Source organism: Trichosurus vulpecula, chromosome 1 (assembly GCF_011100635.1).
Source record: "Trichosurus vulpecula isolate mTriVul1 chromosome 1, mTriVul1.pri, whole genome shotgun sequence".
NCBI classification, from domain to species: domain Eukaryota; kingdom Metazoa; phylum Chordata; class Mammalia; order Diprotodontia; family Phalangeridae; genus Trichosurus; species Trichosurus vulpecula.
The window spans coordinates 65,594,597-65,611,619 of NC_050573.1; the positions used below are offsets into that span (position 1 = coordinate 65,594,597).

A 17,023-nucleotide genomic window follows, 5' to 3' on the forward strand; every position below is an offset into this window, starting at 1 on the left:
TTACAGAACAAATCTTTTTATTAAGGGGATTTGTTCTGCGAAGGTTGGATTTAGTCGAGGGGCTGCATTTGAGGACCTAGAGGGCCACATGTGGCCTCGAGGCCACAGGTTCCCCACCCTTGCCTTAGTTCAACCCCTTCATTTTACAAATAAGGAAATTAAAGCCCAGAGAGGACCTTAGGACTAACATCCAGCTTGTCCAAGACCTCATTGATCAGGAGCTGTAGAGTATTTATGCTGTAAGTGCTTATGGTAATCGGCACCATCATCAGTACTTCCCCTTTGGTTTGGACATCCATGATGCATCCTGGGCCATCTCCAGTTGTCCTGGTGAATATCAGGCCACTGGACCCAGATGGCTCTGGAGGAAAAAGTGAGGCTGGTGACCTTGCACAGCCTCCCTCACTCAAATCAAAGTCAACTGCAAGTCATGTCATCATCTCCCTGATGTCATGGTCCTCTTTGAGAACAAAAGACAAGCACAACAACAACATCCATGACACTGACAAACACCTTGTCTGCCGTCTTGCTTGTTATCAATACTTAGAAGATTTGAACAAAATGATATCCTTAGTCACATCTATCATGGGGACTTGTATAATTTTAGCATTTATGTGGGAAAGGTTTTGTCTAAGGGCAGCTTTCAAGGATGCATTCTATTCTATTGAGTCAAATGTTTAAAAAAAATCAACCACAGATGCTCTGGGATTTTGTATCCTCCACATCACTCATTTGCATGAAAATAAATACATGTCACCATAAAGATGTGGTCTACCATTGAGGCTATAAGCTTGCAAATCACGTACTGCTATAACCTTATGTGAAGAAGATAGTGACCTAGATGTACCTGTAGGAATGTATAGCAAAGATCTCCAGCTTCACCCCTACTCCTTTAGTGTTGTTTAGTTAATTTCAGGGTGATTTCTATGATGGTGATATTAGCTGCCAGAGGTATGGTGGGAGTTGAAAGGAATTTACTCATCTCAAACCAAAAATCAGGTGGGTCTGAGAGAATTCCTACTGAGGAAAAGTAGTGCTATGAAAAGACAGATTTCACCTGTTTGCTATGTTGGCTGGGTGAAACTGTGGGCCTGACTCACACAAAAGCTAAAATATACCCAAGCATGGGCTGGCTAAAAATATTTCCTGTGGGGAAGAGGCATTCTAGCAACTTGGCCATGGATGACATCACTAGCTCTAGGAGGGGGATCATAAGGTGGCAGCTTCAGAGGTAGAGAAGTATCCCAGCTGGGATGTAACCCTAGGAATGTGATTTTTTGGGGGGAGGAGCATGGTCATCTGTGGGAAATTGCGCTCCTTGTACACATGGGGGCCTTTTCCTTATTGGTTATTTTGTTACTCTGCTCAAGAGTCTTCTGCTTTGAATTAATGTGTAATCTGATTTAATTAGTAAAAGAGGACATCATGTGGGGGCTCATGAACTGTGGATTTCAATAGATGCTGACCCAAAGAGAACCTGGAACTTGGGTATATGATTTTTGGGGGGCAGTTAAAGGGATATATGCTTAAAAGAATTGCATTATATGTCTTAGTTTGATAAAAATGGGCTCGTGACCTGTAGATTTGAACAGATGGTGACCCACCAGCTATCTTGAGGCTAGCTTTAGTTTTTAGTGAAGAAGGAGCCAGGCTATATATAGAATTGAGAAGTTGGAAGAAATTGGGATGGGTTGCATTTGAGCAATTATGCAATGGTTTTTAGTGATCCCAGACTTATCACTTCTTCAAAAGTTCATGATGATAACACCAATATTCTCGTGGTAATGCTATGTGACTGAATCTTAAGAAAGCTTTTTCTCACCAACTTCAGCAAGTCCCTGAGGCCTGTGGGAGAGGATCCTGCAGCACAAAGTTTTTTTCCTTCCAGCTGTGAGACTTTTGATGATATAACAGTCCCAGGAGCAAAATCACAAGAAGAATTTCCATCATTCCAAGCCCTCCAGGGAGAGATTGTTTGTAGTGAGCAGAGTCCCTCTGGGACAGAGTTGTTTCTGGCTTTTTCCTAAGAACCATATAATGGGACTCTTAATTTCCACACTCTGCCCTCCTATCCCAAGTAACAAATAGGCGGAGAGGCTGAGGGGGGAAACAGAAATACCTTGCCATTCTCTTACAAAGGTAAGTCTGGGCTTTTGGACAGGCCAGAGACAAATGGAGTGAAACAGACTAGTTATTTCTGAAGATGACATTGTTTTTGGAGGCCCTAGTAGCCCTTTAGGAAAGACCTGGAGACCCAATAATTAAAAAACCAAAGCATCCACTGGGCTCTCAGGGCTGTACTCTTATGGAGGTGAAGGGCCAAACTCACTCTCTGTCCAGGCTCCCCTAGACAAATTCTGCCATTACCTTCTCAAGGATACCTCTGAGGTCCAGGAGAAGAGACTTCTTTGGTATAGCCTTGATTCAACCAGTTCAAGGCAAAAAGCAGAAGCTCATAGGAATATGGGATTTAGATCAGGAATAAGACTGTGCAGCTCATCTAATCCAACCACATAATTTTTTTTCCTGGAGGAGATAAATTGAAGATGAAGGAGGGGAAAATGACTTGGCCAAGTTCATGCAACTAATGAGTAGCAGATCTGGGATTTGAACCCATACTATATTACATAATAGGTCAACCCAATGTAAAACAAGAGAGAAAAAAGAAAAAAAAAGCTGTTCAGGCCTTAGGTTACGCGATGGCCATGGAATGGTGTTTTTCCAGAGACACCAGTATTCTCTCCTTCCCATGTCTTCATTTTTTTTCTGATCTCTAAGTGTTTTCATTGGCTGTCCCCCATGTATGGAATGCTCTATATCCTTATCCCTATCTCTTAGCTTCCCTGGCTGCCTTCTAGTCTCAGCTTAGAGTCTCACCTTAGCAAGAGGCCTCTCCCTGTCCTCCTCAATCTTAGTGCCTTTAATTTATCCAGCCTACATCTCATTCATTCATTCATAGTTGTTTGCATGTTATCTTTCTCATTAACCGAACTCCCTGAGAGCAGGGACATTTCCCCCTCCCCACTTTTCTTTATATTCCCCGGGTTTAGCACAGTGGCACATAGTAGATGTTTGATAAATGCTAGTTGACCTGGATGTGGAGTAAGCAGACCTGGGTTCAAGTCCCAAGTCTTTCCATTGACTAGCTATGGAACTGACCGTCACCTATCAGAACCCCAGTGTTCTCATTAGTAGCAAGAGGACAATAATACTTGTATTACTTGCCTAGGGAGGTGTTGTGAGTTTCAAATGAGATATTCAAAGTGCTTTGTAAATCTTAAAGCATTATAGAAATGCACAATGTTATTATTACCTGCTACTAATTTTACCTGGGAGCCCTAACACCTCTCCTCATCTCTTCCTTTTTAGGGAGGTATAGTTTCCACTCAGGTCTAGCCATCCCTCCCTTTGCCTCTTAGAGCCAGGAAGACCCGGGTTCAAGTTTCATTTACCTCTGACACATACCTGCTATGTGACCCTAGACAAGTCATTCTGTTTAAGGTTTGGCTTTAAAGGGCGTCTAGGAGTTCCACAGGCTGAAATACCTAACTTTTCAGTGTTCCAGGCAATACTCTAAGACTGTAATTTACAGAGCAAGTGTTTTGGTAAAATTCCTCGTCAGGACCAACAAATTCTTAAGTCTAGTTCACATTTCTATCTCTGTGGTCTCAATAACAACACTATATCTGGCTTGTCCTATTATTCATGTCTAAAGGAGACCGAGTTCAAAGGCTTTCTTTGGACTTTCTAATCTGCTAAGCAGAAAATGCCCCAGTCCTATCCATAAATGCACCCCCCCCCCCAACCCAAGCCATGCACTGAGAATCCACATCAATAAACCACGCCCCCTTGCATTTTTCTAATAGCTGTGGCTTCGCATCCTTTACTTCATCCCCACAAGAATCCTAGTTGCTCCCCCCACACCAGATCTTGAAGGGCAATAAAGATTCTCACCATCTAGAAAAAGAAACTGAGGCACAGATAGGTAAGTACCTGCCCCCCCTCCCCCCACCACCCAAATTCTCTAAGATGGAGCTTCCTGTTTCTGAAGCCAAAGGAGGTGTGATTATCTCTAGAAGGAATGAAGTTGACCATTCCCTACCCTCCCTTATTCTGAAGCTGGAGTAGGCAGCTTTTGCCCATGGGCCATTCAACACCAGGCACTTCCCCTTCTTTCTAGTCTTTTTTCACAATTCACACGTCCTGTGGGGCCCTCTCTATTTTGGGAGTGGGAAGATTTGGGTTTGACTCTATTAGCTGTGTGACCTTGGGCAAGTCACATGGCTCTGAGTCTCAGTTTCCTCCTCTGTAAAGCAGGGATGGTAATATAATAATATAGCCCCTTCCTTGACCATTTTAGTTACCTTTTAGTGAACTCTTACTTTATTCCATTCTGTCTGTCCTTAGGTAGGGTGAGCAGACTTGTCTGCAGTATTCCAGATTGGAGAGCGGAGCCAGAGGAGGGTTTTGTTTTTTTTTTAAGGATTGGAAAAACTTTTGTATGGAGGGAGAAAGATAGTTTTTGGTTTCCTCCTGATACCCTTTTGGATAATGCCTAACATATGGGGGGGTGGACTTTTAGATTATAGGAGATACTGAGCTGATGGGAATGAAGGCTACACTGACTGAGTTTTTCTTTCTATTTGTTGTTCAGTTCTTTTTCAGTCCTGTCCTACTCTTTGTGACCCCACTTGGGGTTTTCTTGGCAAAGATGCTAGAAAGGTTTGCCAATTCCTTCTCCAGCTCATTTTACAGATGAGGAAACCATGGCAAACAGGGTAAAGTGACTTGCCTAGGGTCACACAGCTAGTAGGTATCTGAGGCCAGATTTGAACTCAGGAAGATGAGTCTTCCTGACTTCTGGGACTGGACCTCTATCCACTGCACCACCTAGCTGCCCTCACTTTCTATAGCATAACTGATATCTAGAAGTCCATCATACTATAATTAATGCATGTTATTTTCCCTAGTGGCCTTTCTTGCCTTTGTACTGGTTGTACTGGGTGAATTTTACCTAAAAATTTTCAGTCATGAGATCTTTCTGACCTATAGGCTCAACTTTTCATTCAAAAAGGGAGCTTATTTTCTATTTGAAAAACTGGAAATTTTCTACTTCGTCTAATCTATTTTAAAAAATAAAAATATTAAATAAAAAAGACCTAACACCAATCTCTGGGTAATCAAATTTATACCATGATATACAATGGATGCCTCTACTCCTTCACTATGCTACATAATAACTTCTCAAGTCCTTGCAATCTGGATTCTGGCCCAACCATTTGAGAGAAACCATTCTTTTTAAGATTTGGCTTTAAAGGATGTCTAGGAGTTCCACAGGCTGAAATCAAGAGGGTACAGTTTAATCAAAGTCATGGAAGCAGGAGAGACCCTCTGGTGTTTGGGGATCAGAGAGTTGTTCAGTTTAGCTGAATAATAATAACAGCTGACCTTTATATAGCACTTTGAGATTGTCAGAATACTTTAAATCATTTGACCCTCACAATAATCCTGTGAGGCAGGTGCCAGTTTTACATCTGAGATAGCTGAGTTTTATTAAGAGATTGTTTTAGGATTGCACAACTTCTGGCATGCAACTCAAACAAGGGCTTCATGATCCTAAGTCAGGAATGCCATTTACTTGGCAACACTACCTGCCTGTAGATAGAAACAAAGGGTATGTGGAGGAAGAAGAGAAGGAAATTAGCCTAGAAAGGTAGAATGGCACCAGGTTGTAGAGGGTCTTGAATGCAGGAGGGTTTTGGTAAATACTTAGTGACCCTTTCTCCAGTACACACACACACACACACACACACACATGCCTCACATACTTTTAAGTTTAAGTGCATTACTAACATTCTCTCTATTACTCCCTTAAGTCTAGACAATCAACAAAACAACAAATCAAGTCTTAATTTGTAGCATTTGCCAATTTCTGAGGTATAAATGAAATTGAAAACTTACCAATTGTCTCCCAGTCAGAGCAGGTTCCAGCACACGCCATTAGAATGTCAGACAAAGTGGTTCCCGCAGCTCTAGGGAGATGCTGAAGAATCTTGATGAAGCAGGTGCGATGTGCAATAAAGATTGGTTTTGGCAGTAGTATAAAAGATTGGAAGGATTGAGAGCGGAGGCAGCTGGACCTTTGAGGAGGCTTATTACAAAAGCCCAGGTGGGAGGAGGAAGGTCGGGTACAGGTGGAGGCAATGGAAATAGACATGAGAGGCAGCTGAGGGATGAGGCAGAGGTAGAACAACAGGTGCCTGGTGGGATGTGAGAGATGACCAAGGGGGAAATCAAAGAACCTCGGTGTTAGAATCTTGGTCCTCAGGTGAAAGGTGGTGGCTGGAGCAGGCGACCGTGAAGTCAGGAATGGAAGTAGCTTTTGAGAGAGAGACCTAAAGAGCTTAGATTTGGACATGTTGGGTTTGAGATGTTAGAGGGCATCTGGGGAGAGATGGTCCTAAGGTAGCTGGAGATGTGAGTCTGGAGGTTAGAAGAGAGGTCAGGATTAGAGATGTAGATTTGGGAGTCATTTAAATAGATATGGTAGCTGAAGACATGGGACTGAATAAGGTCACCAAAGGAGAGAAGTAAGGAAACAATTATTAAGTGCCTACTATGTGCCAGATACTATGATAAGTGCTTTACAAATATTGTCTCATTTAATCCTCATAGCAGCTCTGGGAAGGTAGGTGCTATTATGATCCCCATTTTGTTGGTGACTTGCCCAGGGTCATACAGCTAGTAGGTATCAGAGGCCAGATTTTTTTTTTTAAATGCAATTTATTTATTTAACATATTTGGTTTTCAGCATTGATTTTCACAACAGTTTGCATTACAAATTTTCTCCCCATTTCTGCCCTCCCCCCCCACTCCAAGATGGCTTAAATTCTGGTTGCCCTGTTCCCCAGTCAGCCCTCCCCTCTATCACCCCCCTCCCCTCTCATCCCCTTTTCCCTTCCTTTCTTGTAGGGCAAGATAAATTTCTACGCCCCATTGCCTGTGTATCTTATTTTTTAGTTGCATACAAAAACTTTTTTTGTTTTTGAACATCTGATTTTAAAACTTTGAGTTCCAAATTCCCTTCCCTCTTCCCTTCCCACCCACCCTCCCTAAGAAGTGAGCAATTCAACCTAGGCCACACATGTATTATTATGTATAACCCTTCCACAATACTCATGTTGTGAAAGGCTAACTACATTTTGCTCCTTCCCAACCCATCCCGCTTTATTGAATTTTCTCCCTTGACCCTGTCCTCTTTCCAAAGTGTTTGTTTTGATTACCTCCACCCCCATCTGCCCTCCACTCCATCATCCCCCCTCCTTTTATTTTTTTTTTTATCTTCCTCCCTCTTCTTTCCTGTGGGGTAAGATACCCAACTGAGTATGTATGGTATTCCCCCTCAGGCCAAATCTGATGAGAGCAAGGTTCACTCATTCCCCCCTCACCTGCCCTCTCCCCTCCTCCCATAGAACTGCTTCCTCTTGCCACCTTTATGCCAGATAATCCACCCCATTCTATCTCTCCCTATCTCCCTCTCTCAGTATGTTACTCTCTCATCCCTTAATTTCATTTTATTTCTTTTAGCTATCTTCCCTTCATCCTCAACTCACCCTGTGTCTGCTCTCTCTCTTTTATATATATATATATGCACATACATACACATACATACATTTACACATAGATACATACATACATACACATTCACTTATATATATACATAAATATATATATATATATAAATATAAATATATATATATATAAATATCTATATATATCTATATATATATATATATGCATATTCCCTTCAACTACCCTAATACTGAGGTCTCATGAATCATACACATCATCTTTCCATGTAGGAATGTAAACAAAACAGTTCAACTTTAATAAGTCCCTTGCAATTTCCGTTTCTTGATTACCTTTTCATGCTTCTCTTGATTCTTGTGTTTGAAAGTCAAATTTTCTATTCAGTTCTGGTCTTTTCACTGAGAAAGCTTGAAAGTCCTCTATTTTATTGAAAATCCATATTTTGCCTCGGAACATGATACTCAGTTTTGCTGGGTAGGTGATTCTAGGTTTTAATCCTAGCTCCATTGACCTCCTGAATATCGCATTCCAAGCCCTTCGATCTCTTAATGTAGAAGCTGCCAGATCTTGGGTTATTCTGATTGGGTTTCCACAATACTCAAATTGTTTCTTTCTGGCTGCTTGCAGTATTTTCTCCTTGATCTGGAAGCTCTGGAATTTGGCCACAATATTCCTAGGAGATTTCTTTTTGGGATCTATTTGCGGAGGCGATCGATGGATTCTTTCAATTTCTATTTTGCCCTGTGGCTCTAGAATATCAGGGCAGTTCTCCTTGATAATTTCCTGAATGATGGTATCTAGGCTCTTTTTTTGATCATGGCTTTCAGGTAGTCCAATAATTTTTAAATTATCTCTCCTGGATCTATTTTCCAGGTCAGTGGTTTTTCCAAGGAGATATTTCACATTGTCTTCCATTTTTTCATTCCTTTGGTTCTGTTTTATAATATCCTGATTTCTCATAAAGTCACTAGCTTCCACTTGCTCCAATCTAATTTTTAAAGTAGTATTTTCTTCAGTGGTCTTTTGGACCTCCTTTTCCATTTGGCTAATTCTGCCTTTCAAGGCATTCTTCTCCTCATTGGCTTTTTGGAGCTCTTTTGCCATTTGAGTTAGTCTATTTTTTAAGGTGTTGTTTTCTTCAGTGTATTTTTCAGTATTTTTTTGGGTCTCCTTTAGCAAGTCATTGACTTGTTTTTCATGGTTTTCTCGCATCCTTCTTATTTCTCTTCCCAATTTTTCCTCTACTTCTCTAACTTGCTTTTCCAAATCCTTTTTGAGTTCTTCTATGGCCTGGGGCCAGTTCATGTTTTTCTTGGAGGCTTTGGATGTAGGCTCTATGACTTTGTTGTCTTCTTTAGGCTGTATGTTTTGGTCTTCTTTGTCACCAAAGAAAGAATCCAAAGTCTGAGACTGAATCTGGGCGCGTTTTCGCTGCCTGGCCATATTCCCAACCAACTAACTTGACTCTTGAGTTTTTCAGTGGGGTATGACTGCTTGTAGATTACAGAGTTCTATGTTCTACGTTTGGGGGGGAGGTGCCAGCTCTGTCAGAGCAGCACTCCTCCTTCCCCAAGGACCCCCAGTCCAGACTGTGCTCAGATCTTCGGCAGGTTGTGCACCCCTGCTGTGATCCGCCACTTAATTCCCCCCACCAGGTGGGCCTGGAGCCGGAAGTAACAACAGCTGTAGCTGCCCCACCTCCGCTGCCCCCGGGGCTGGAAGCCGAACCTCGAACTCCTTCCACTCCCGCAGCTTTTCCCACTAACCTTCTCCGCAGTCTTTGGTGTTTGTGGGTCGAGGGGTCTGGTAACTGCCGCAGCTCACATATTCAGGGCGCTAGGGCCCCCTCCGCCCGGCTTCCGGTCTGGATCGTCCACGCCGCTCAGGCTGGGCTCTGCTCCACTCCGTTCCCAGCTCCCAGCTCCGTGCGGAATAAAGCTCACCCAGAGACCATCCAGGCTGTCCTGGGCTGGAGCCCTGCTTCCCTCCGCTGTTCTGTGGGTTCTGCCGTTCTAGAATTGGTTCAGAGCCATTTTTATAGGTTTTTGGAGGGACTCGGGTACGGAGCTCACTCTAGTCCGTGCTTACCAGCCGCCATCTTGGCTCCGCCCCCCAGAGGCCAGATTTGAAGTCAGGTCTTCCTGACTCCAGATCCAGGGCTCTGTCCACTATGCCACCCAGTTACCTCTAGAATAGACAAAGAGAAGAAGAGAGGGCCATGGATAAAGCACCGGGATATACTCGCTTTAAATGATCTGGAACAGAATGAAGAGGCATTGAAAGAAATAGGGAAAGAGTGGCTTGAGAGGTAGGAAGAGAACTGGGAGGGTCCTTCTGAAGCGGAGAAAAGAGACAACAAAAAGTTCTCCATCAAAAGGGAGCAGTCAACACTGTTGAAAGCCACAGGAAATCAAGAAGGATGAGTACTGAAAAAAGCTGTCACTGAGTGCCATGATTGGGATGCTGGCCAGTGGTGACCCTAGAAAGGGCAGATTCAGCTGTGGCAAAGGCAGAAGTCCAGTTGCAAGGGTCATAGGACAGTCAGAGTGGTGAGGAAGTAGAGGTAACCCATGGAGAAAATGCTTGTCAAAATTTCTGGAATGATCCTATGACTAGATTGGAGAGGCAAGCCAGAGGAGGGTTAAGCATGTTGTATTAGGCATCTAGGAAAGAACTCTCCCCAATAGGGCTCCACCAATTTTCCCATTCTTATTTCCCATTGTCTAGTTCCAACAGTGGAATACATTCTCTCTTTGTCTCTGACTCTCAGAATCATGGGATCACAGATTTAGAGTTGGGAGGGAACCTACAGGCCATTTAGTCCAAGCCCCTATTCTTATAGATAGCACTGATCTTGGAATCAGAAAGATCTGAGTTCAAATCCCCTCTCAGATACTTAGTAGCTGTGTGATCCTGGGCAAGTCACTTAAAATCTGTTTGCCTCAGTTTCTTCGACTGTAAAATGGGATAATAACAGTACCTACCTTCCAGGAATTGTTGTGAGGATTAAATGAGACAGTTTTTGTAAAGTGTTTAGCACAGTACCTGGCACATAGTAGATACATAATAAATGCTTGTTTCCTTCCTTTCTTATAGATCAGAAAACTGAGGCCCTGAGATGTTGTTGTAGCTTACACAAGATTACATGGCTAGGAGGGGTCAAAGCCTGGCTTCAAAACCAGGTCTCCTGACTCCCAGTCCAATGATCTTTCTATGTCATTTGGCTATTTCTTAAATATAGAGGCCACTAGTCAGAATTGGAACAACGACAAGAGTGTGGGTGGAGAATGTAGGGTATGTGAAAGCCAAACACATATGCATAAGAAAGGTGTGACTGAAGGCCAGGCAGGTAGAGGCCTTTTGCCCTTTGTTTTTGTTCAGTCCTGTTCTGCTCACCCCATTTAGGTTTTTTTTTTTGTTTTTTTTTTTGGCAAAGACACTAGAGTGGTTTGCCATTTCCTTCTCCAGCTCATTTTACAGTTAGGGAAACTGAGGCAAATGGGGTGAAGTGATTTGACTTGCCCAAGGTCACATAACTAGTAAGTGTCTGAGGCTGGATTTGAACTCAGGTCTTCATGACTCCAGGGTTGGCACTCTATCCACTATGCCACCTAAGCAGCCCCAAGCTCAGATTAATATACATACCAGATGAGATTGAATTTATTATCCTATCAACCTATCAATTGATAGGAGTGGGGAGACTGTGAGGAGGGACTACAAGGGATCCGTGGCATCTTCGGAGGAGAGCCAGATTTTCACTGGAGTGAGGAAGTAGAGGAAATGATGATTGAGATGTCTAAGGATGAAGGATGTTCCTTAACAATAGGGCAGAGATTCCAGATGGTTCAGTGGAAAGCTCTAGACAAAGGCAGAATGAGACTGGAGGGTGGGGAAACTGTAGAGGACCAGTGTGGATTGGAAAAGGGGGCAAGCCTCTAGAGGAAGCCGCATGGGTGTTCTGCTTCTCTCTGAGGTGATATGACTAGATGATCAGGAATGTGGAGCCATTTAAGCAGGGTATACCTACTTAGGCACATTCTATCAACCAACTTTAAGAGATAGACAATTTGCAGAGCTAAGCCTCCCCCCGCCCATCTGAGGTAGAATTTAGGGCCTACTTGTTTTACTTGATGTCTCTCAGAGGTTTTTCTTCTAGGTGTGCCTTGGTTCAGTGATTTAAAAACAATATCTATGTATCTATCTACTCACCTAATCACCCACCCATCCATCCATCCATCTACTCATCCACCCCCACCACTCATCTAGCTTACCCATCTGCCCACACATCCATCCATCCATCCATCCATCTATCCAACCATAAAGACTGGACCTGAGATTTCACTGATATAGAGTGTCCAGCACTTTATATACAGTGATACCTACCTCTGACTTATAATCTTAAGGAATTACCAGGAGGCACCAAGAAGTTAAGTGACTGGCCCAGGGTCACATGGCTAGTATTTGGAGCAGGATTTGAACTTACGTCCTTCCTAACTCTAAGTTCAGCACTCTAACCATTTGACAGTTAGCTACCTCAGATATTGAGTCTTAAAGAGTGGCTCAGGGCATTGAGAGGTTAAGTGACTTGATTGTGGCCACACGGCCAGACTTGAACCCAGGTCTTCCTGGTGTCAGCTCCAGCACTCTATCCACTCCTCCACACAGCCTTTTGAAGCACTACATACTTGTCAATGATTATTATTCTTTCCAAAGGGTTGGGTTCACTATGCTGAAAAATATGCAAAGTTTAATCAATTTATCAGTCAACAAGTATTTATTAAATACCTTCTGTGTGCCAGACGTGGTTCAGTGCACCGGGGATACAAGTATGAAGAATGAAACAATGCTCACTCAAGAAACTTACATTCTATTGAGAGAGACATACACATATCATATATGTACATATATATATATACACATATACATATATCATCAACATAAAGAAAATCAATATACAAAATACAGACAAAATAGCAAAATACAGGGGTGGTTCAACCATGCCCAAAGTAGGTGTGTGGTCTGAGGCAGAAGCAGATTCCAGAAACCAGGCAGATAAATTAACTGATTGGTCAAGGTCCCTTGGCCTCTGATCTGGGCATGCATGGATTGGAGAAAAGGAGTGGGTTCAGAGAGTGTCTTTGTTTTAAAGTACTTGCTGACCTTGGGACATAGAGACATCATTATCCAACTCACTGGTGTCTCCATGCCTATAACTTCAGGCAGCTTGAAGCCCAGCCCAATGCTTTTGACTTTCTCCTTCCTTCCTTCCTTCCTACACAGGAGAACCCAAAACAGACCCTTGAGGAAAGCCACCTAAGAAAGCAGGGCCTCCTGGGGCTGCATTGTCTGGCAGGAAGGGCCTTACCCACTTCTCAGCTCGATAGCCTTAGGCTCCAGGCCTTTCCAGGACAGGAGCCCAAATAGGAATGTCCATCTCTGGGGTGAAGGTCTCCTTGCTAACTGTCCATTTTCTGCAGGCAGCTTCAGAAGGAGAGAGAAAGAGAGGTGGTGCCTTTATTCCCAGCTATGGCAGCAAGTTCTGCCTTTCTCTTCCCATACGTCAACTCCCCTGCTTCCCTGATTTTGGTATCTACTATTGGGATAACGGAATGGATTTCATCCTGAAGGCAGCGTGGAGAGGGCAAAAGTCTCTTAAGCTGGGGGTGTGGAACTAGTCATACCTTCCTTCCCATCTTACTCATTCTTAGGCAGCTGTGTTGCTCCAAAAGATGTTGATGTCCCACACCTGGGCTGCTTAGGGGACATGGAAGAGAAATATTGTATGTGTGAAATATGCCAAACCTTTCTAGGTGGGTACGTCAGTAGGGGGAGGCAGGATGGGGATCCCAGGGTGGCAAAGCTTTCTGTTGCTCAAGCTGAGGAATTTCTTTGACATGCTCTTGTAGTGATGAGAGGTTGAGTGACCCCAAGAGGCTGCAGAGGTGGTACAGCTGTTGGAGCCCCTTCCCAGGTGATTTTGGACGTGTGGAAATTGCATTCAGCCAAGGACAGGAATGTTTTTCCATTGCTGATGGATTAAGACTAGCTACAGAATCCTGCTGTCATCGAGCCATTACAGGCCAGGTGTGCAAGAAACACAAGACAAACTCAGACTGAGGTAAGGCTTTGGTGCCCCATGCAGAAGCAAGCATACTCGCAATGTTCTTAGTGGACAGTGGATTCCCTGCATTAACACTTTGTCATCTCTGCTAGTGTGTTACCTCTGGGAAGACAGCCAGAAAAATGATCAGCCTGTCTAGGCAGCTCTGCCTCCCCTCCAGTGGTGCGTGCACTAAGGCCATACTTGTACTTGGCACCTGAGCCAGAGCTCAAGGTCACATCTTTGATGGCTGTCATTCCGAGCCAGGAGCAGATCCTATCTGATCAGTTGCCTTGAAGCTCTTTCTTCCCATCCCTTCTAGGGACATGCCTTGCAGTGTTTCAAGTGCTCCTGAGCTCTTCCCCTTCATTCTCATGAGGGTTATTTTCTAACCCAGACTAAGTTTTTTTCAAATTGGGGCTGAAGTTCATCACCTCTGAACAGCTCACTGATTTAGTCTGGCAGTGTCAACATTAAATAGAAATGGTGCCACTGAGCCATATGAAAGGATCCCTTCAGGTGGCATATTGACTTAGAAAACCCCACCTCAGCATTATCAATGTTCTCTTGTGTTTGAGTTTATTTTATCAAACGTTTCCCTATTTCATTTTCATCTGGTTCGGCTGCACTCAGGATTATTATGGGCAGTGCATGTGACACCCCTAATTTAGAGCTAGAAACTTAGTCATCGAGGACCTGTGTTCAAATTCTATTTCAGCCACTCACTTACCTGTGTGACCTTAGGCATGCTACTTCCCTCCTCTGAACCTCATTTTCCTCAGTCTGTAAAAGAAAGAGGCTGTAATTATAACCTTCAAGTTCTCCTATGGTTCTAGATTTAAGATCCTTTTTCTAATAAGCCTAATCCAACTCCTTTATTTTAAAGATGAAGAAACTGAGGCCCAGACAAAGCAAGTCCCTTGCCCATGATCATACAGGGAATAAGGGCCAGAGCCTCTGATTCCAACCCCAAACCGCTGGCTCCAGATCCAGCCCTCTTTCCATTGCACCAGTCTTAGGATTCCTTGGTCTTTCTTAGTCTCCACCTTGGTCTTCTTGAAGTCAAGGTCAGCTTCTTCCAACAGCCCAGCTAGAGTCCCTCTGAAGAATTACTGCCTGTGCACCCAGATCACCCATTTCTTTGGCCATCTTTACAGTGTGCTCTGTCCACATGGGCTGTGATTCTCGCTCTCTCTCCTTCCTTCTCTCCCTCCCTTTTCTTTCTCTTTCTTTTATTCTTTCTTTCTTTTTTTCTTTCTTTCCTTTTCCCTTCCCTACTCTCTCCTTCCCCATCTCTGGGAGAAAAAAAAAGAAAAAGAAATCCCTTGTACCAAAAAAAACATAATCAAGCAAAAACAAATTCCTACTTTGTCCATGTCTAAAAATGTATGTCTTATTCTGCATCTTGAGTTTACCATCTCTCTGCCAAGAGGTGGGTGCCATGCTTGATCATCAGTCCTCTGGAATTGTAATTCATCATTGCATTGACCAGAGCCCTCAAGTCTTTCAAAGTTGTCTTTCTTTATAACGCTGTTGCTATTGTTCTGCTTCTATTCACTTCACTCTGGATCAGTTCATACAGGTGTTTCCACATTTCTCTGAAACAGTCCCTTTCATCATTTCTGATGGAATAATAATACTCACCTTGGTGACTTTCTATCTTGTGAAAAAAGCAAGGCTGGATCCTTTGGGTCATCACAGTTTCCTTGGTTGATGAGCTGCATTCACTAAGGCACAGAGGCAAAGAGGTCCCAACTCAGGGGTGATGATGAGCCTAAAGTAAACAGGACATGTAGCAAAAGAAGAATAAGATTGGGGTGGTCAAAATGAATAGTAGGGTGGGAAACCAAGATCCACTGGGGCAAATTTCTGTTCTAGATATGACTGGTGTTAAAATCTCCCTTTGTGTTCTATCTCCTTTTAAGGCTCCTGGGATGAAGCTGGGAAATGAGACATGGATAGTGAGGGAATTTGTGCTTGTGGGGTTCTCCAACCTCCCAGACCTGAAGCCCACTCTCTTCAGTCTCTTCCTGCTCATGTACCTGATCACGCTCAGTGGTAACATCACTATCATTACCATCATCTACCTGGATCACACCCTCCACACTCCCATGTACTGCTTCTTAGGGGTCCTGTCCCTCTCAGAGACTTGCTACACGCTGGTCACCATCCCCAACATGCTGGTACATCTGCTCATGGAGAACCAGCTCATCTCCATTTCCAGTTGCCGGGCCCAGATGTTTTTTTTTCTCGGCCTGGGCTGCAGTCATTGTTTCCTCCTCACCCTGATGGGCTATGACCGCTATGTGGCCATCTGCCACCCCCTCCGTTACGCAGCGATCATGAGCCCCCCAGTTTGCCTCCATCTGGGGGCTCTGGTCTTCTGCTCAGGGTTTCTGGTGGCTGTTGTTGAGACTTGTCTCATATTCTCCTCCTCCTTCTGCCACAGTAATCGAGTGGAACACTTCTTCTGTGACATTGCACCTGTTCTCAAGCTTAGTTGTACTCAGAGTGCAGCCAAGGCCCTGACCATCTTCTTCCTCAGTGTGATCGTGGTGCTGGTCTCCTTCCTCCTCATTCTGCTCTCATATGCGTTCATTGGAGCTGCCATCTTGAGGATCCCCTCTGCTGCTGGGCGGCACAAAGCCTTCTCTACTTGTGCGTCCCACCTCACCGTGGTCATTGTGCACTTTGGCTGTGCCTCTATCATCTATCTGAGACCAAAATCGGGAAGCAACCCAGATCAGGACCGGATGGTGGCTGTTTTCTACACAGTGGTCACCCCATTGCTCAACCCTGTGGTGTATACCCTACGCAACAAGGAGGTGAGGGTAGCTCTGAAGAGGACCTTGGGACGCGGACCGAGGACCCAGAATATCTAATTGCTGAGATGAGGCTAGAAAAGGTGGGAAAGCAGTACTCTAGTTTCCAAAGGGACTCAGTTGTCCAAATTCAGTTGGGCTCACAGCTTTAAATTGTCCCAAGGCTCCAGAGTCGTACCTCAGTCCTCTAAACTGGAGATCACTTTGGTTGTGCATCTCAACTGCCTGCTCTAAGCCTTCCCCCCATAACTCTAGAAGGCCTACCCCAACCTATCATCCACTAGCATATTCTACTTCCGCATCCATATTTTCCAAATTAGTTAGCTTTATGACCAGAAAATGATTTTGTTGAAGAAGCAAGGAAGTCATCAATACCCTATGGCCCCCTCTGTTTTCTTGCCATCTTTCCACTGGCTAGGCATACGAACTACTTAGAATCCAGGCCAGCTGTGCTTCATGCCAAGCAGTTCAGAAGACCTTTGGAAGGAAGGGAAGCATCTCTTTACCAGTT

The 17,023-nt window shown here is 43.9% G+C and overlaps 1 protein-coding gene across 1 annotated transcript; it reads left to right on the forward strand.

The window, feature by feature from the left end:
• Positions 1 to 13,627: 13,627 nt before the first annotated feature.
• Positions 13,628 to 16,572, forward strand: LOC118829578 (olfactory receptor 10T2-like). Its single transcript, XM_036736563.1, has 2 exons — positions 13,628 to 13,708; positions 15,616 to 16,572. Exon 2 carries the CDS (start codon positions 15,625 to 15,627, stop codon positions 16,570 to 16,572), a length of 948 nt encoding a protein of 315 aa, XP_036592458.1. The 5' UTR covers positions 13,628 to 13,708; positions 15,616 to 15,624.
• The last annotated feature ends 451 nt before the right edge of the window (positions 16,573 to 17,023 follow it).

What these genes read in the sequence shown, in the direction of transcription:
- LOC118829578 (XM_036736563.1), top strand. Translation starts at nt 15,625, where the DNA reads ATGAAGCTGGGAAATGAGACATGGATAGTGAGGGAATTTGTGCTTGTG.